General features: G+C 42.9%; 2 protein-coding genes across 7 annotated transcripts in view; both read left to right on the forward strand.

Annotated features, from left to right (window-relative positions):
- The window catches only part of gng8 (guanine nucleotide binding protein (G protein), gamma 8), a 757718-nt gene that overhangs the window by 310264 nt on the left and 431808 nt on the right, over positions 1–15646 (forward strand). The gene's annotated exons all lie outside the window — the stretch shown is intronic.
- On the forward strand, positions 943–13704 carry thoc2 (THO complex 2). Of its 6 annotated transcripts, none has more exons than XM_037268942.1 (39): positions 943–1095; positions 2292–2347; positions 2429–2520; positions 2613–2664; positions 2758–2828; positions 3018–3139; positions 3237–3370; positions 3459–3619; positions 3687–3779; positions 3980–4135; positions 4289–4461; positions 4549–4744; positions 4819–4857; positions 4953–5083; positions 5217–5318; positions 5476–5560; positions 5856–5949; positions 6058–6138; positions 6247–6343; positions 6426–6543; positions 6636–6815; positions 6929–7093; positions 7200–7475; positions 7611–7752; positions 7835–7992; positions 8146–8274; positions 8363–8494; positions 8592–8776; positions 9194–9369; positions 9470–9569; positions 9659–10041; positions 10122–10180; positions 11670–11705; positions 12215–12346; positions 12428–12494; positions 12568–12722; positions 12799–12875; positions 13062–13108; positions 13193–13704. In XM_037268942.1, exons 1-38 carry the CDS (start codon positions 1031–1033, stop codon positions 13087–13089), a joined length of 4698 nt encoding a protein of 1565 aa, XP_037124837.1. In that variant the 5' UTR covers positions 943–1030; the 3' UTR covers positions 13090–13108; positions 13193–13704. The 6 variants fall into 6 exon arrangements, 5 of the variants coding, with proteins under 5 accessions (XP_037124837.1, XP_037124839.1, XP_037124840.1 ...); XM_037268944.1 differs by having other exon boundaries at positions 13068–13108; XM_037268945.1 differs by having other exon boundaries at positions 12580–12722.

Below are 15646 nucleotides of genomic sequence, written 5' to 3' on the forward strand. Positions count from 1 at the left end.
GAATCTAGCTCTCGAAATATGTAAAATGTGTCTGTTCACATTTTTATTTACAAGAACTCAACCAATACAAAATAAATATCAAGAAATTAATATATAAAATACCTGTAGATAAACATGTATTTCGTTTAATCCAAAATAGTAATTCATTTTTATTTCTGTTATTTGTAATTAATGCATTCATATGAACAATACAGATATGCTTATACTTCATTGATTACATAAGCATACAATCATATCGCATATATACAATAATCAAATAAAGGAAACAGATGTATTGAAGTTATATAATCAAGATATATTATCATTTTAAACAACTACATTCAAGCCATATAATATTTTTTTAAGCAAGTATACATTTTTGATATGTGGTTGAACAACTATTAAACAAAAAGTTTTATTAACCTCACGACTTGACTTTTTTTTTTTTTTTAACTTACAATGGGGTGAAATTTGACTAATCTGATATGAGTTTTATTTGTGTGAATATGTTTGTCCTTAGAAGAAAATGATAATTATTTAGTAATGGTTGATACGAGGCGGTTGGCGATTGGGGTGCCTAAAATGTTCCTACAGTAGCCTATATGTAAAGAAATAGTTTAAAGTAATCAAAATGTTTGCTATCCATGTTTATCAATATGTATGCGTTTATGTGTGAATATTAAATTTGTGTTACGATTCGCTTTTGACCTGGTGTCATGCATAGCCTAGGTCTATTATTTGGTGTGTCTTGAACGGTTAACAACACGAAAACGAGAAGAAAAAGCACCGTCACGACATATACTGCACTTGAGTTTTTAAATTTAATCAAACCTCCAATTAAGTACACGTTATCTACGTTTTTACTTGAAGTTACAGTTCGTCTTTGTAGCACTGAGCGGGAGTCTTTGTGAGAGAGGCGCTCCACCTTCGACGTCCCGCCATGCATCTGTGTGCTAGCAGCAGTAGCATCGGCGTGCTAGGCTGGCTAGCTCACCGTAGCTCCGCACATTTGACCCTGCCGACGAAGATATCAAGCCGCTGTGGATGGAAGATGGCGACACGTATCCTCCCTGGCGAATGGGTCAAAAATTGGGAGAAATCGGGAAAACACGATTTGTGAGTGGTCCGACTTCAACACAGTTTATAAAATAAGCCCGTACTGTAGACTAGATATCGCTCTAACTATATAATTGTGTTGTTAGCTGCCTGAACAGTCGTTCAAGTGCAGCTAAATGCTAGTTAGCGTACAATTTGCCAACCGCTATTAAATAAATTTTGCTTTTTGCAGACGTAAAATGGGCAGTGTAACGGGGCTATTCTTTGCCCATGTAATGGGGTGACAATTAACAATGATGGATTTTAGCTAAGAATATCTGAATGTTTGCCATTTCCTTAATAGCTTATGAAATTGTTAGCACGATGGCTAGTAAAGCTAGGCTAACTAGCATCCATGCAGCCCCATATCGCATTTTTTGCAATTTAGAATATAAATTGTAGGACTTTGAAGACATCTCACTGATGACAGTAGTTAGTTTAGTTTTAGTAGCAGCATATTAAACGCACAGTTTTAATATAGTTGTATAAAATAATTTAGTCACCGTCTATAACCCGGTGGAGGGAACGACGGAGCTTGACACGATGCTAACAAATTAGCAACAATGTGCTGTTGCTCGATGACGATTCCTTGTGACACGTTTAATTTCACATTAACATATTGAATCAGTTAAATCCACGATAAGTAATCGACGTAATGCAAACGTCGACGAGATAATCTAAAATATAGAAAATGCTTAACATCCTTAGGAGTACCTAGCATTTGCTTACAGTAGCCTGTTGTATCTATTGGAATATATTCAACGCAAACATTCGAAATGTTGATAAACAATTGTTGAAGCAGCCACTAATAAGGATGGTCAAAAACGTCCGTAAATGAGTCAAGTGCGTTTTAAGTTTGTCGCACATTCACTCAAATTATTTTGGACGGTGTGGGCCTCTTGAAAATAAAGGCCAGAAATTACTAAAAGAAAAAAATAAATAATTGCGATTGCTAAAATGCTGTGATTTTAATGTCCTCCGCCTTGGTTTCGCCTCTACATGCTAACCACACGGTAGACAAAAAGCAGACATTAAGCATTACACTTCAGTATAAATAATGCATCATGGTTACGTAGATCACCATACTATTTTTACACCTTGCGTAGTCACATCTACCATCAGCATGCTTGGCACCTTGTAAATTGGTGAACATGAATTTGAAATAATCATTTGACATTCAACAAAATGTGACTGGTCAATTTTGTTTCCCCCCCTAGTGTACAACTCTGCAAAGGACTAACAGAGAAAATAGATCATGGATGTCAGATAAAAGGTAACTTTTTTCTTCATCATCCCAAATCTTCATTTTCTGGTGCTAGTACCATAACCTTGTCTTGTGTGTTGAACCACTCAGATATCCAGTCGGCCTTATATGAGCTCTGCTGGCAAGTTGTACAGGGCAACCTCAAGTTGGACCTTGTCGCCAACGTCCTTGGAGAGATGATGGTATATATTTTTTTTCTCCCAATCAACACGTCATTACCATCACGGGTGTCGTTTTCTCAGTTAATATTTAATTTTTTTTGTTTTGCTCGCAGGAACTCCGAGAAGACATGCCATCAATTTTAGCTGATGTCTTTAGTGTCCTCGGTACTGTTCGATTAATATTAATAATAAAGCAAGCATGACTTAAGCACAGAATTGAGACGGTTTGTAATTATGTATTTGTTTCCCCTCTCACAGATTTAGAGACTGTTGCACTGGAGGAAAAACACAAGCGTGACCATTACATCCAATTAGTGGGAGCATGTCTGGTAAGAGTTATTTTTTTCTTTGTGTGTGATAGAATATTGGTTTACTTGATGATGCTAGAAATGAGGAGTGGTTTGATAAGTGTGAGGCCAACTTCCCCCTTTGGGGTTGCTTCCTGCTAACCCAATTGAAGATTTTTTAAAAGGCAAAAAGTAATGAAGTAGGAACATAACAAACTGCCATTTTTTCAGATTTTTCTCCCAGAGGCCATTTTGAAGGAGCGTCTGGATCCAGAAACCCTTGAATCTCTCGGACTTATCAAACAAGCCCATCAATTCAATCAGAAGATCGTGAAAATCAAGACCAAATTATTGTAAGTTGGGTGCACATATTTGAGGAATGTAGAAAGTTTATTTATTTATTTTTTTAAACTGTGCTTATTCTGCTTAATGTTTGCTGATTCTTCTTAGTTACAAGCAACAAAAGTTCAACTTGCTGAGGGAGGAAAATGAGGGCTATGCCAAACTAATCACAGAGCTTGGCCAAGACCTGTCCGGCAACATCACCAGTCACATTGTACTAGAAAGTATCAAGTCTCTCATAGGTACACATCACACTTTTCTTTTCCCCTTTATGCAGGGAGTTTGTTACAAGTTTGTTACATTTATGGCCCCCTCCCCTCTTGCCAACAGGATGTTTCAATTTAGATCCTAACCGTGTTCTGGACATAATCCTGGAGGTGTATGAAAGTCGATCAGATCAAGATGAGTTCTTCTTGTCCCTCATCAAGTCCTACATGTGCGAGGCACTCACCCTCTGCCACATCCTTGGCTTTAAATTCAAATTTTATCAGGTAAAAAGGCACAAAGCACAATTAATTTTGGCATATTATTGATTTATTGTAACCTTTTTGTTTTCAGGAACCAAATGAGGAAACTCCCAAGTCATTATACCACATTGCTGCTGCCCTACTACATCATAACCTGATAGAATTGGAAGATCTCTATGTACATGTAAGAAAAGTCAACTTCAATAGTACATTGTTTTTTTTGTATTAAGCAATTTATATCAAACGTGAAATTGTGGACTATTGTAATCCATTTGATTTCAACATTCCTAAATTCATCACACATTAGTATTCATAATAAAGAAGTTTTAGAACTCATTATTTAAAACAGATTGTGGACCGCTTGTCTTCCCTCTGTCATTCCAGCTTTTACCGCTAGATGCCGCCATTGTTGAGGAACACAAACTAGTTATTTCAGAGGCCAAACAGATTGCTCGCAAATTGGTTATGGTTGTGGTGCCTTCCGATAAAAGTGAAGACAAGGAAAAAGAGAAGGAAAAGGAGGATGAGAAGATTGAGCAGGTATTAAGCGCTTGCCTTCAAATTGTTCTTGTTTTTTTTTTTTTTTTTCAATGGTTCGCAGCTATCTGTTGAGTTTATGTACTTTGTATATTTGCCGGTGTGTGACATGTTTCAGTAAAGTAACGATAGGACAAACTGCTTGTGCACTCGTAGCCACCTGATAACCAGAAGCTCGGTCTGCTGGAAGCACTTCTCAGGATTGGGGACTGGCACCATGCACAGAGTATAATGGACCAGATGCCTTCCTTCTATGCTACTTCTCATAAGTTCATTGCACTAGCACTCTGTCAGCTGTTACACCTCACAGTGGATCCTCTGTACCGAGGGTATGATTCCTCTCGCTCGTGTCAAGTTAACTTGATTTCTGGAGGAGATGGTAGCCAACGTGTGTGCATTTCCCCTGTTTTTCCCAGGGTTGGCCTCCCAAAAGGTGCACGGGGATGTGTGATGCATCCACTAAAGAACAAGCGGGCCCCTAAGCCAGCTGAGAGTTTCGAGGACTTGCGCAGGGAAGCGTTCAGCATGCTCGGCTACCTAGGACCTCACCTCGCGCATGACCCCATCCTCTTCGCCAAGATTGTGCGTCTGGGCAAGGCATTCATGAAAGAGGTATGCCATTGCATCCGGACTTGCCTGTACATTACCTTGACAAAGGCACCCATTGCTTGTCCTTTGTTTTGCAGTACCAGAACAGCGAAGGCTCGGATGTCAAAGACAAAATGGTTTGTATGAAAATTTGATTCTAATTGCTCGGTCATAGGAGAATGTGCTGAATGTTTCCGGCATTAATCATCTGCTCACTGTTTATTGGTCCCAGGAAACACTATTGAGTTGTTTCCTGAGCATTGCAGACCAGGTGCTCCTCCCTTCCCTCTCGCTGATGGAGTGTAATGCGTGCATGTCTGAGGAGCTCTGGGGTTTCTTTAAGCTCTTCCCCTACCATCACAGGTGAGTCGAGCGCACACACGTCACTTCTTTTGTTATGCCGGGGAGTGAGGTGTCAGAACCCCTCTTGTGCAGTCTGACCAATTTCAGTTGAAGTGTTTATTGAAAATCCACTTTTTTTTTTTTTTTTTGCCAGGTACCGCCTGTATGGACAGTGGAAAAATGAAACGTATTCCAGCCACCCCCTGCTGGTCAAAGTTAAAGCTCATACTGTGGAAGGGGCTCGATATATTATGAAGTAAGTCCCTTTTTTAATGGAGTATTAGTGATATGGTAAATTTTACTTAAGTGCGACTGTGCTGTCATTAATAGTGGCGACGTCCTCTGGAATGTCTTACAATCTCCTTTGTGGTTTCATGTAATTTACTTTTTTATCTTGTTTTTTTCCCCCCTAGGCGCTTGACCAAAGAGAACGTGAAACAATCTGGGAGGCAGATTGGCAAACTAACCCACAGCAACCCCACCATTGTTTTTGATTATGTAAGCATAATTTATTATTATTTATTTTAATTTGCATGATTTACATTGAATTACTGCAAAGGCAGTCGCATTTGAGGCGGAAGCATATCATTTGAACTTGCAACTCCGTGACAGTAAGAAACTGAAATATGTTCTGTAAAATTCTCAACAAATCAGTTGATTTGCACTTCACTAGTATATGATGAGTAAAATGTGAAGGATTAAAGTTGATAGTAGAGAAAACGTTTTTGTAGCTCTGTATTTAATGGTTATTGATATCCATCTGGTGTTGTCCTGACGTTGGTCCTCTTATCAGATGCTGTCACAGATCCAGTGGTATGATAACCTCATTGTTCCAGTGGTGGATTCTTTGAAATACCTCACATCCCTCAACTACGATGTCTTGGCCTGTATCCTCCTACTCTTTTTCTCGTTAGCACTTTCTTTGTGGTGTAGATAGTAGCTTGTGCATATCTAGGTTATTCGCCTGTTTGTTTCTCTTAACCCCAAATGTCCAGATTGCATTATGGAAGCTCTGGCCAATCCCGAGAAGGAGAAGATGAAGCATGACGACACCACAATCTCATCGTGGCTACAAAGTATGAGTCTTAAGATGGCACAGCGCACTGTCCCTATATATCAATTAATTGGAGAGAAACTGTGGAGTGTTTGACTACCTAACACTCCTTTTCCATTTGTCAAACAAGGCCTGGCAAGTCTGTGTGGAGCTGTGTTCAGGAAATATCCAATCGACTTGGCCGGCCTCCTTCAGTATGTCACCAATCAACTCAAAGCAGGAAAAAGGTCAGTTTTATGAAAGTGCATTGCTCCTTGCCTTAGTTTGCATTTATTTTTGTACTCTTCTTATATTGGTTTCTTTTTCCAGTTTTGACCTGTTGATCCTCAAGGAAGTGGTGCAGAAAATGGCCGGCATCGAGGTTACGGATGAAATGACATCAGAGCAGCTCGAAGCAATGACAGGAGGGGAACAACTCAAAGCTGAGGTTAGTGACTCATTCACGTTTGTCAGCTTCGTGTCTGGCTTTGCCAGTATTTGTCGTAATGGTTGTGATAACCCCCCGCACTGTGCCCGCAGGGTGGCTACTTTGGTCAGATTAGGAACACGAAGAAGTCATCGCAACGTCTTAAGGATGCTCTGCTTGATCATGAACTGGCCCTGCCGCTTTGTGTACTCATGGTCCAGCAAAGAAATGGTGTGGTTTTCCTAGAAAGTGGAGATAAAGATCTCAAACTAGTCGGCCACCTGTATGACCAGGTATGTGCGCTTGCTTACTGCTTGTCACTGAGACTGAATTTGTGCTTGCACGTGCACGAAAGGACCTTTTTTTTTTTTTTTTTTTTCCCCAACCGTCATTTGTTTACCTGCAGTGTCATGACACACTGGTGCAGTTTGGTGGCTTCCTAGCCTCCAACCTCAGCACAGAGGACTACATCAAGCGCGTTCCCCCCATTGACGTCCTTTGTAACCAGTTCCATACTCCACACGACGCTGCCTTCTTTCTTTCTCGCCCAATGTACGCCCATCAAATATTGGTGAGTGGACATGCTTTCCGTGAGAGGGATTCTTTTTTTTTTTTTTTTAATCCATTTAACTCAAGACAGTACGAGATGATCTGCTCCCTCTCTTCCCTCCTCTCAGTCCAAGTACGATGAGCTGAAGAAGACGGAGAAAGGTAACCGGCAGCAGCAGAAGGTGCAGAAGTACGTGGCGGCGTGCGAGCAAGTCATGGCGCCGGTGCACGAGGCTGTGATGTCCCTCCATCCAGCCCGGGTTTGGGAAGACCTCCGCCCCCAGTTCTACGCCACCTTTTGGTCGCTCACCATGTACGACCTCGCCGTGCCCCACGCCGCCTACGAGCGTGAGATCAACAAGCTCAAGGCCCAGATCAAGGCCATTGATGAGAATCCAGAAACGGTGAGTCGTTGGCTCGCCACATCAAACTACTGTATTGGCAGTTTACATTTCTTTATGCAGTCATGAATGTATAAATTCTAGAACGTAAAGCATTTGTTTTAATTGTTGCAATATTGGGCTCTCCTTCCACCACAGCCTATGAATAAGAAAAAGAAAGAGAAGGAACGCTGTACTGCACTGCAGGAAAAGCTGCAGGAGGAGGAGAAAAAGCAACTCGAGCACGTCCAGAGGGTGCTCCACCGCCTCAAACTGGAGAAAGACAAGTGGCTGATGACCAGTGAGTGTTCTGGATTGCAGCCTCTGCTGTGTGTCTGTGTTGCCCGTCTTTAAGAATACAACCTCCCCACATTTTTCATCAGAATCTACCAAGAATGAGACCATCACCAAGTTCCTGCAGCTCTGTCTGTTCCCCCGCTGCATCTTCTCCTCCATCGACGCCGTTTACTGCGCCCGCTTTGTCGAGCTGGTTCACCAGCAGATGACGCCCAACTTTTGCACTCTTCTGTGCTACGACAGGGTAAGTCAGTCCTTTGGACATGCAACTGCACAAAATGAATTGACCTGTAGTTTGCAAAATCCTATTGATTTCAAAACGTGCACATATACAAATAATTCTATCCTGTAATTCACTGGTGTCCAAGCATCTACAATGTGCCAATTTTCTCCGCAGGTTTTCTCAGCCATCATTTACACTGTGGCCAGTTGTACAGAGAACGAGTCGCACCGATATGGCCGCTTCCTCTGCTGCATGCTCGAGACGGTGACTCGCTGGCATAGCGATCGCGCCGTCTATGAGAAGGTAGGAAATGGTTCCCCTCATACAGGTGTATAAAGACAGCGAGCTGAACATGACGTCAATCTCTGTCAACTCTTGTCATGTGGTCCAGGAATGTGGCAATTACCCCGGTTTCCTGACTATTTTGCGAGCGTCGGGATTTGACGGAGGCCAACAAGCCAATCCGCTGGATTATGAGAACTTCAGGCATGTGGTGCACAAATGGCATTACATGCTGACAAAGGTAAGCCACCTTAGATTAGGCTATTCGACTCTTGCCATGATCTCTAGCAGAACAGACTCATCCGTTAATGTCTTCCCGTTTCTCATTTCTCCTCTAGGCTTCAGTTCACTGCCTGGAGACGGGAGATTACACTCACATCCGAAACATCCTTATCGTTCTCATCAAAATCCTGCCATGTTATCCCAAGGTTTTGAATCTGGGCCAAGCGTTGGAGTACCGTGTCCACAAGATCTGCGTTAAGGAGAAGGAGAAGAGGCCAGATCTCTATGCCTTAGCCATGGGGTAACATAGCATTGTGTGCAGTTGAGCGCTCTGTGGAGCTTGAAAGTTCAGTACCATGAGGTTACTTGGAGGGGGTGACGTGGACCTTTAATTTGGCTTGAAGAAACACAAATTTCATGGATGTTGCACCATAACCGATATTGAAATAACTAAAGTCGTTTTTTTCCCCCCGCACCAATCAGTTCCAATAATATTTGGATTCGACAACGGTGTCCGGGGACACAAATGCTCTGGAATCAAGATAGACACATTTTGAGAGTGTAATTTATAAAGTGTACTATTTGATGTTTCGTATTGCACCACCACTCGAATGAAACCGGGATCACTTTGTCTTTTCTTAATGCGGGGCAGCCTAAAGGGTCTGTGTCTTCCAGCTCTTCCATGTGAAACCTTTTATTAACCTTTCACATCTTGCAGTTATTCAGGTCGGTTGAAAAGCCAGAAGGTGCGCATGGTCCCTGAGAATGAGTTTCACCACAAAGAGCCACCAGCGCGCAATGCGACTCCTGCCGGTCAGCAGAATGGACCAGGCAGCACAGGCAAGCCTGCCACAGCCACGATGAAGGGAGACGACGGGTTGTCCGATGATGCTGGTGAGTGACTGCAAAATTGGCTTGACTCTGATGAGAGCAGTGCTTGGATAGCCCGCCCTGGAATAAGGTGGTCAAAACACTCTGGCTTGTTTGTCTACAGATCGGGGAAAGGATAAAAGTCAGACCAGCAAGCCAGTAAACAAAGCCAACAGTGCAGCAGCTAAAGTAACCACCAGCAATGGGAATGGTGCTCTAAACAGGTGAGTGCCCCCACACCTCGTCGACGTTGACTGCGGTGTCAAATCCAAAGCTATCAAATAATAATCCAAATGTCTTCTCTACTCCTTAGCAGCAAAACCATAAAAGAGCGAGACGACAAGGAGAAGAGTGGCAAGGAGAAAAAAGAGAAAAGGGAAAAGACGCCCGCCAGCACATCTGAAACAAAGGCGGAGGCTCGCAGAGAAAAGCTGAGAGAAGAGAGAGCAGGCAAGGATGAGCGGGCGCTTCGCGAGGGTAAGGAGAAGGCACCCAAGGCAGACCGAGACAAAGTCAAGGCTGAGGAGAAGATGAAAGATGACAAGGCCAAAGCCGGCAACGGGGAGTCCGTGGAGCCTTCCAGGGAGCGCGATGCCATCAAGGAGTCCAAGAGCAAGGAGAAAGGAGACAGGGGCGCTGTGGCCGGCTCGCGCAAGTCACCAGTTCCCAGATCGGAGTCAGCCGACACTGAGAGGGGTGAGGGGTCTTTCCGCTGAGCTCTGCTGCAGTCCATGAATGAATCCTCCAAGCTGTAACAAATCGACTTTTCGTTTCAGATCACAAAAGACGAAAGCTCGACAGTCACTCTTCTCCATCCCACTCGTCGTCTGTTAAGGTTAGTATGGCTTGAGGAAGGCTGTGCCCATTCCTTCTCTATCTGCCGGAGCGTTCCCCGCCGTTACGCATTGCAGCACCCCTGAAGATCACCAAGGAGAGTTTCCCCAAACGCAGCCTGCATGCCATCTGGAAAGCCCCACTCAATCCAGGAGGGCTGGAAAGCTTTCTGTGGACACTGGCAGAATATTTTTCCCCCCAAGATTTGGGAGAAGGACTTAGCAAAGAAAAATTGTAAATATTAAGTATTTTCATAGTGAAATATGTGTCTATTTTCCTACTGATGGAAGTGATCAGCGTGCCTTGGAAAGAAAACGCCTTTTTGTATGCATTTCTATTATGCTGTTGGAATTTTTTCAAAGAGTTTTTTTTTTTACTTTGGAGGAAATGGCTTGGCAATTTATTTTTTCCCCCCCCACCAACCTGAGAGTTTGCAACGTTTCTCCTTTTTTTTTGGGCAAGCCGAGAAGATTTCAACTATAATGAAAGCACATCGCTTCCTGCCCCGCCCCCTTCGTCATTGCCAAATCCAGCAGAGAGCGGGATGTTGTTCTGCTGACAGAGTGCCTCTTTGCTGGGGCTGATTCATCAGCCCCCCTGCCCCCTCTGATCGCTGTATGATCAATCCCCCCCCCCCCAGCCATTTGCGAGCTGCAAGTCATTTGGTCCCGACGGCCTCTGCGGCGCTGCCTCGACGACGACCGCCGCCGCCATCTGCTACCTCCCGGCAAGCGTTCCACGGAGCCACCGGCAGCTGAGCTCAACAGAGATGATGAATGTCACGGTGTTGAATCAGCCCAAAAATGCTGCGGGAAGTAAGCCTGCCTCGACAACAAAGACAGGCTGCAGCCGTGAGGGAACATCTGGAGCTTTGCCCAATCTGCGGGGAGCTTGCGATAGGTCTATATTTAACCCTGCGCCCGAGAAATAGGCTCCCTGTGTCATATCCTGAACTGTAAGTGACAGCTACAGTTATCTCTGTAGGGACGTAGTCTCACACACAGACACGCATGTAGACTGATTTTTCTTGCACACACACAGATGCGGAGGAATTTACCTTATGCACACGACCGTTATCACCGCTAGCACTTTTGATGTACAGTTTTCTTAAATATAATATTTATGATCTGACTTCCATCGTATGCTACCTCAGATGCCAGGCATGTCTGCATTACTGACACTAGCTGTTAGTGAATACATGCTCAGGGTTTTCTATCAAGTCTTTACATTCCACATGCTGAGCCAATGATCTCTCCTCTATGTGCTAACCATGTGAAAGCCTAAGTCCCCCCCCCGAAGGTCAGAGGTCAAGGGAGCAGATCGTCGTTGGTCCTGCCGGCCAGGCCCCCACCTCCCTCCCTCACACTCCCCCTCCCCCGCCCCGACACCTTCCAAATCCAATCTTCCGACTCTCTACTGCTGTCTGAAAAGCTCCTCCCGAACCTCCCACCCTCCCTCAGCTCATCTGTCATCTCCATTCATCCCCACAGGACAATAGCAACGAGCCCAAGGAGTCCACGTCCAAGGTTTGCATCTCATCTGCTACTTCCGTTGCGCTCGGTTCTCCATGATTAGTGTCGGAGCGCGCTGCGGTATATTTGTGACATTACTGCGAGACTGTAGACAAAATGAAATATTGAACACTGAAAACCTTCAGCTTTGACAAAATGAGGAAAAGTAAAGCACCAATAATTTTTCAAACTGCATAGAAAATGAAAGAGACTTCCTTACACACAACTGCGTGTCAGTCTAACTTTTTTGAATTCCAAACTACGGCCAATAGGCAGCTTTAACGCCTCCTGTTGTGTTTCGGCCCTTTCTTGTTGCTAAGTAACCAAGTGACCCGCCTCTCACCACTACAGCTACCACACTCAGAAGAGCACATACCATATTGCTCCTGTTACCATGACGCCCGGGCGTAGTGGTAGGGAGTTGTGACAAAGCGAGGGTCACTCTTGTCTTGCCATCTTTTTGGACACCGTTCACAAAACTCTGCTCTTTGTTTTCCTTTGTCTGGGTCTAATTGTCATTGCAGCACCACCTCATCTACAATTCACTAGCGCGGTCCAAAAGCAGAGAGAGGGAGCTGGACAAGATCGATTCCGAGAACGCACTTCTCCGATGCAAAGAGAAGAAAGAAGAAAAGGAGCGCAAAGAGAGGAAGAGAGTGAGTATCCTCAAAGACATTTGACAAGAACGTTTGACCCACAATTGCCGATTGACATTTTATTTTTTTATGTCCGCCAAGGACATCGGCTTAGGTGAACGCGAGGTCAGCCTCGAACCCAAACGCAGAAAGGACGAGAACGGAACCAGTAAGTTGTGGCAATGCTCGTCAAAGGAGAAACCCGCCCGCCAAACTATGCAGAAGTAAGTGACAATGAAAAGTTCTCTCCTCAGACGCCTCGAAAAACAGCCAGTGCGAGAGCCCTTGCGACTCGCCGCTCTCGGCGGAGAGAGAGAAGAGCAAACGGTCCAAATCCTCCAGCAAAGAAAAGGGCGACTCCGTCAAGCCCGAACGAACCTCCGCCGGAGGAAAAAAGGTTACTTGTGCCTCCTTTTATTTCCCTCAAGCGATTCAAATGATTCCAATTGATTTGAAACGGGTTGTTTTTGCAGGAATCCCGACGCGATAAGGAGAGGTCTGAAAAGAAAGAGAAGAGGGACAGCAGCGGAGGAAAGGAAGACAAAAAACAATATCCTTAGCGCCTTGCGTTAAACGCCTCGGCGTGCGTCTGCGCTTACTCGCAAGACCGTTTCCGACTTTTTCTTGCTTGTGTTCCCCGATCTTGTCAAGTCACATCTGGAATCTCCATCTTTTGTTTGGTACATTTCTCTGCTTGCGTTTTTTTTTTTTTTTTTTTGGCCTTAACGTTCACCACCCATAAGTCTTCCGACAAGCACAGATAATGTGCGCCGATCAGGCAAGGTAGGAAGCGTTCTTTAGAACGACAACAAACTACATGGTCGACACTTGTTGACGTCCTCTGTCTTCCCTCTGTCCACGTTTCAGACCGGGAAAAGTCTGGCTTTTTATCCACAAGAATTCAACGCCTCCGTTTGTGCTTTGCTGACTTTATGGCCAACCTCCATTCCGACCTGTTTTTTTGTTTTTTGATCAAATGCCCTCCCCCACGCTGTTCGCTGGATTCGTAACTTTTTGTAACCTGCGGAAAACAAGTTGGAATATGTTTTTCCATATATTTTCAATGTGAGCAAACTCTTTTGCCCTGTTGACAATGTTGATATTTTGTGACGTCGACGTAGGAAATGACTTTTGTAGCATTTGAATTTGGATTGAGTGGTCTCATGCTTGAAAATGTCTTTTTTTTCTTTGTTTGGTTGTTTAAACATCTTCAACCCTTGCTTTCATCCATTTTATTGATGTTAATACGCTTACCATAACCTCATATCCCGCTGAGAATTTTATTTATTTAGCTCCACCTTTTAATCTCTGTTAGACAATAGAATAAGTGATTTAAAAAAAAAAAAAGGACCATTTTGTATATTGTGTATTATAATAAAGGAGATAACATAAAATTCACGTTTTTTTCCTCCATATTTTGTATCACACAGTGTTCCTTTTGTGGATGCATTAATCAGGTTTTACATAATTTATTTGGAAAAAAAAAAAGAGTTGATTTTTAAATAGAGTTGTACATCATAAATGCAGGAAAGTTTGTTCTCCAAAATGGAAGCTGCTTTGGAGATTTTATCTGCTGTACTCATTGGTTGTTGTTTTTTTTTTGTATTTTTAAAACAGAAAAAATAAATAGTTTTCTTATAGTGTGTCACTTGTATGGTCTCTTCATTTGCTCTTCTATTGTTAATCTTGATGGTTATTTCATGTTGATTTTTGTTCGTAGAATAAAAGTTTAATCATACAATTTAAGTCACTACAAATGCTCTGGCTAGCAATATTTCCAAATTGTTATTTTTGTCCATGTGATTAACAACAAAACAGAAGGTGAATACAAACTGGTTTTTATTAAGGAAACGTTGTAAAATGCCTTATGACCTTTTCTCAGATGCTCATTGCGTCCATGCATGCAGCTTTCATGTTTGCGGTACAAATGATTAAAAACAAAACTCAGTCAAAAACTACTGGCCATTTGCTTAGCTTCCATGTATAGTAGGGACGGATTAACTAAACAAAAATGAGTGCCTTGCAATATCTTCCAAGTTAGTAAAGTTCATATTTTAAATAAATGATACCCCGCTGAAGATGGCCACACATACGGCACTGCACTGCCGGAGCATTTCCGAAAACTCTAATTTCCCAACGCACGCGAATGCATCCTCAGCACTTTGGCAGTTCATTGGATGGTTCCAAAACAGCGCGGGTGGTCAGAAACGCAAACAGCAGCATCAGCAAAGAGGAGCATTTTATGCTCTTAATATGTATGTACGTCTTAAATTGTTAAATTAAAATTAACCAAAGGAATGTAACGTGTAAGTAAAGAAGGCGCTGGACTGCTTATCTTAGTTTTTATGTGGCTGTCGTGTTCAGGTGACTGACTTCCGCCCATGGAGACGCTGAAGTGCAACAATCGTGAAAGTCCCTTGTTTAAAGCACCAGAATTAGATGCAGTTGAGTTACCGCAAAATAAGTTCTAATAAGTCTGTTTAAAGTATCAACAGACATTTTAGCAGCAATTCACTTCACTATGAACAACGGAAGTAGTTTTAGTGTTTACACACTCATGGTAACCAACGAACTACAGTAATACGTCATTTATCGCGGATAATTGGTTCCAAAAAACACCCGCGATAAGTGAAATCCGCGAAGTACGGTCACCAACAAGAAGTACTGGGCAGCCTAACGAGTTAGCGGAAAGATGCTAATTCGCGATCGTGCTAACACGCAAAAACGGACTTCTAAAAGAATGTAAACGAACATTTGGAGCAATACTACATTGTCCTAAAGGTTAGATCGTTTCCTCAATTTAGAAGTTTTATTTGGACTTTTAAACGTTTTTTTAAATTGGAAAAAAATTCCGCGATGTAGTGAAGCCGCAATAAAGGAAACGCGAAGTAGCGAGGGATCACTGTATATCCAACGTAAATGAAGACCTACGACGTTTTGCTTAACATATGTGGTTTAACCAGACTTTTTGTGATTAATAAATAGGGAAGAATGAGCAAGAAATGTGATGTCTCCCACTTTTTCTAAAGAAACAGGTGCAGAGCAGAAGCAGCTGTGATAGCATTCGACTTTCAGGAGCTGGACAGGGAAGTCGAGGAGATGAACGAACACAAGAACGAAGAATGTTTCACCAGCAGGTAAGAGCAGAGGCAGTAAATTCAAATTGTGCATGTGTTTTTTGAAATGCAGTAGGCCGTGTGATATGTTTTATGCCAAAATGCTATAAACTGCTATGAAATTTAATAATTCAGCTTAGGAACAGCATGTACGTTTTTTAAAATAAATGATGCACCTTTGTAAATGTTTGAGATTGTACAGTTG

This window comes from Syngnathus acus, chromosome 14 (genome assembly GCF_901709675.1).
Source record: "Syngnathus acus chromosome 14, fSynAcu1.2, whole genome shotgun sequence".
In the NCBI taxonomy this organism is placed as follows: domain Eukaryota; kingdom Metazoa; phylum Chordata; class Actinopteri; order Syngnathiformes; family Syngnathidae; genus Syngnathus; species Syngnathus acus.